The sequence below is a fragment of the Hevea brasiliensis genome, chromosome 6 (genome assembly GCF_030052815.1).
Source record: "Hevea brasiliensis isolate MT/VB/25A 57/8 chromosome 6, ASM3005281v1, whole genome shotgun sequence".
In the NCBI taxonomy this organism is placed as follows: Eukaryota; Viridiplantae; Streptophyta; class Magnoliopsida; order Malpighiales; family Euphorbiaceae; genus Hevea; species Hevea brasiliensis.
In genome coordinates this window covers 4,443,251-4,447,277 of record NC_079498.1, presented here as the reverse complement: position 1 = coordinate 4,447,277, position 4,027 = coordinate 4,443,251, and the positions used below count along the sequence as shown (strand labels likewise).

At 36.6% G+C, this 4,027-nt stretch overlaps 1 protein-coding gene across 2 annotated transcripts; it reads right to left on the bottom strand.

Moving 5' to 3' along the window:
• Positions 1–551: 551 nt before the first annotated feature.
• On the bottom strand, positions 552–4,027 carry LOC110635502 (proteasome subunit beta type-4). Of its 2 annotated transcripts, XM_021784863.2 has the most exons (7): positions 3,905–4,023; positions 3,730–3,816; positions 3,500–3,576; positions 2,249–2,378; positions 1,911–2,070; positions 1,578–1,763; positions 552–890 (listed from the first exon to the last, which is right to left on the bottom strand). In XM_021784863.2, exons 2-7 carry the CDS (start codon positions 3,807–3,809, stop codon positions 777–779), a joined length of 747 nt encoding a protein of 248 aa, XP_021640555.1. In that variant the 5' UTR covers positions 3,810–3,816; positions 3,905–4,023; the 3' UTR covers positions 552–776. The 2 variants fall into 2 exon arrangements, with proteins under 2 accessions (XP_021640555.1, XP_021640553.2); XM_021784861.2 differs by having other exon boundaries at positions 3,730–4,027.

Below are 4,027 nucleotides of genomic sequence, written 5' to 3'. Positions count from 1 at the left end.
CCCGCCTGCTTTATTGGACACATTGTTATCAGTTGTAAAGGAGGTCGTCTGCCTTATTGAACAGATTGGTACGGATTGGTGTCAATTGGACAGAAGGAACAACTTAGCGTGGAAAAGGCAACAATGAAAAGAATTATGTAGTTCTTCACCAAGCCTAGCTTGACTAAAACCATATCATTCACCCTGGTAGATTTAGGTTTAAGGCCCACCCTCTAATCCCTCTACTCAAAAAAAAAATAAAAATAAAATAATGATTGAGTTCCTCATAGCATAACTGCAAGCATTCCCGCTCCATGGACCATCCTATTTTGTTCCTTATGCTAGTGGCCTTTGTTTAGACCAATTGATTCAGGCAATTCGTATCCTAAATCATATGCGTAATTTACGTAAAGAAAGTATGACGTGAACTTTCAATTGCTGCTGCATCTCTTCAGCAATGCCAGTAATCCCTATTTTAATTGGTCTCTCAGCCAATAATCATCATCATCATCTGAGCATTTTTATATTTGACTAAATTAAACCCCAACTTGACAATTAGCAAAACCATCACATGAACAAAATGCAGAATCAAATTTTTCTTCCCAAAAGTGCATACAATAATGGCCAACAGCACTACAAGCAGAAAAAGGAAAACCCATACTAATTTGGGTAAATATTCATGGTTCAAAATATTATAGCAAGCAGACCAAGGTGAACTCCAAAATGATTTGAGTAACTATTTGCAGTTCAGATGATTAACTTTTAAATAAGCCCCAAGCCAGCCACAAACTACCCATCTACCATGATCCTTCAGCACCAACTGTTGGATTCTGGAATGCAGAGAATCCCCAGAAAGTCTTCAGTGCATAAGGCTGGGAAATTGTTACACCTTCCTCAGTAATTTTAGCTATCTGCAATTTTCAGAATTCCAAACATGTCAGTTATCAATTTAGAGAGAGAGAGGGAGAGAGTATTATTCAGGCAATTCAACTACTAGAACAAATAAAAGAAGTTTGATTTACATTACCCTGACGCTAAACAGCAATTTTATCTAGACACGTGTTATCCTTAAATTCACATGTATAACAAGTGTATCCCCTCTAAAAGCTTAAGTTTATGGCCAAGTCCTAAATGCAAAAAGGCCATACCAAAAATATTATTTGAAATAATCTAAGAGAGACTTGCAAAACAAGATGCTTTCACAATACCTGACTGAAGTTCTGTGGATGGGAAAGAATCTCTAATAAGCATGCAAGCAAAGACAAGCTTGGCATGCACATACATACAAACACAATGAACTCACTCACATGAACACACTTGAAAAATGATTTAACAAATTCAACAAATAAGCATCCCACTCAATAAGCACACAGCAGCTAAGAGGTACCAATAAACTTCATGGACTTCAACTAAATCTAAAAGAGTCTTAACACTATCCATTTTGAATCAGATACATTAATTCTTCTTCACCGCAAAGAGCCAAAGACAACCAAGTATTTAGAAAAATTTGTGCAAACTACAACAAAATTAATCATTTTCAAGCATATAGTTGGTCAAAATATTAATAACTATGCAGCAACAGAGAAAAAGAATCAAACCTGAAGCTTGTTTACAGCAGATCTATCACGATACAGAAGCACACGCATGCATTTCTCCAGTAACTTAACACCATCTTCAAAACTCAGGTTCTCATGCCACTCATCACGAAGAATTGGCCGTGCAAGGTGATTTCCAAATCCAGTTGCTACATGATTGTCCTCAAAATTTACTCCTATCATACTGACCTAAGAGATGCACATTTAGGAACACAATGAATGCATTATTAAACAACACTGTTCATTTTCCCCTCCTATTATGGGTTTCAAAAGGAATAGCAAAAAACTATTACATTATAGCTAAACATTAAGGCAACAAATGTAACAGAGGCCTACCATGCCAAGATACTTTTGTCCATTTTTAACTCCGCCAAGAACAAGTGAATTCCACAATGGATTGAATTTGTTGCGTCTATTATACATCACCCTTGTCAAATAGCTATGCACCTCTTTAGGACCCAAAGAGTTGCCATCATCCCACATATTGTCATACAGGCTGCAGGCATTACAAATACATCAACTCAATGGTTCCTCGGAAGTTTCAAGCAATATGGATTAAAAAAAAAAAAAAATTCTCTCAGCCATTTACTTTGTATCAAAAAATATGAGAAATATCCACAAGGTTTTAGCTAAACATTTTTGTTTTTTCAATTTGTACAGTAACCTAAACTCACATGAGCTCATCAAGATAGTGTAGGATCTCCTGAAAATCACTAATTTCTCCACTGGCACCAAGAAGAGAATGCTTCCCAATAGACTTCATTCTCTCCACACTCTTGTATCGCAAGGTGGATCCATAAGATGCTGGAAATTTCAACAAACATAATAGAGAAATTTTGTCATCATTCAGCCTAGATACATTATAAGTGGGACACAACCTCTCAAATTCAAATTTTATAATAGTTGGGTTACAGAAAATATAGAACAATTGATACCATTATGGGACAGAAATATGGAAGCTAAATCTAAGGAAAACATGCAAGCCACAAAATAGAATGATATTCAAATAAAATTTAAAAATAACGACCTATGCTACGTAGGAAGAACACAGTGCATGAGAGACATGTTTAAGAATGAAATTAAGTGAAATATTGGAGGAGAAAGGAAGAGGGAAAAGTCAACACGACTTGAATATTTATGCCAAGTACAAAATTTAATTTAACTTCAACAGATAGAATGAAAAAATGTAAAATGTCCAGCAGTGGTTGACACAGATGTGAACTGTTTTGATATTTGACACTGTAGATTTTATTTTAATAATATATTTTCATACAATTAACGTAATGAAGACATACACCAGACATAAACAATCCCATCACTATATGTCAGCGCTGACTGCACAAAAAGCCATTATGTATTAAGTAAACTTTTGAGCTCAATATAATGTAAAACCTCATAAATCAACCTATGGCCTTATAAATTTAGCAACTATGTGGAGAACACGCTGCTAGCTTGCCTGCATTATGATGTCGTGGGTTTGCCACTGCCAGGGTTATAACCTAATGGAGGTAACTCTACGTGCGGTGAATGGTTATAAAATTGACATAACAGATTGATTGTTCAGTTGCGTTGTAAAGGACTGTCAAGAAAGAAAGTGATTATAGCTACAGCATCAGCAACATTCTACATGCTTAATTAGTAAGGGCATAAATTATTCCACAACAAACTTAAGTTATGATCCTGATACTTCAGTAGAATGATCTCAACAGAAGAAATTGAAAAGCCTTCAAATTATTAGACAGTTTAAAGTCACAAGGGAAAAACAAGCCCGGAGTGGTGTGTCATTGTCCAAAATCTTAATTGCGTTCACCCAACCCCAAATTTTCAATTTCAATCAACTACTTCTGTTTTATTCTCGGAAACCAAACAGAAAAAATAGCATACATTTACATATATCAGCTAGCATAAAAAGTACAGCAACTAACCTCCCATATCAGCAGCCATCAAAATTCCGTCCTTATACTTCAAAGCCACCACAGATGTACCCGTCACATACGGATACCTACAACACCAAAACTAACATAAACAACCATGGGGATTCAAATCACACCACAAGAAATCCCTAAAATTCAACAATTACATTTTACAAATACATCTATGCACAAATAGGCTAGTTGTAAACATTAAGAAGTGAAGAGATAAAGCGGTGGCTGACAGTGTTCTTTCAGAAGCAGATTCAGGGCCCAAAAGCTGGGCGGGTTCGGAACCGACCTCCTTCACCATCGTCGTGGCCATGGTTGTTCTGTGGATCAAACTGAAAGAATTAAAGCAGAGGAAGATGAGAGTAGAATGAATATGTGAATATTTGAGTGATACAGAAGGTTTATTTCGGGATCTTCTCCGACTTGTTGGCGAAGACAGCGTGCAGGCGCAGGTGGATGCGAAGATGGGAGAAATGGGCCTGTATTTGTGCTCAGTGCTTTCATGGGCCGCTCCATCTGCCATCCCTGGTC

What these genes read in the sequence shown, in the direction of transcription:
- LOC110635502 (XM_021784861.2), bottom strand. Translation starts at nt 4,019, where the DNA reads ATGGCAGATGGAGCGGCCCATGAAAGCACTGAGCACAAATACAGGCCC. An exon ending in TCTGCTTCTGAAAGAACACT is followed by an intron (nt 3,577 to 3,729) that starts GTCAGCCACCGC and finishes TTGGTGTTGTAG; the next exon opens with GTATCCGTATGTGACGGGTA. An exon ending in CTGCTGTAAACAAGCTTCAG is followed by an intron (nt 891 to 1,577) that starts GTTTGATTCTTT and finishes TGAAAATTGCAG; the next exon opens with ATAGCTAAAATTACTGAGGA.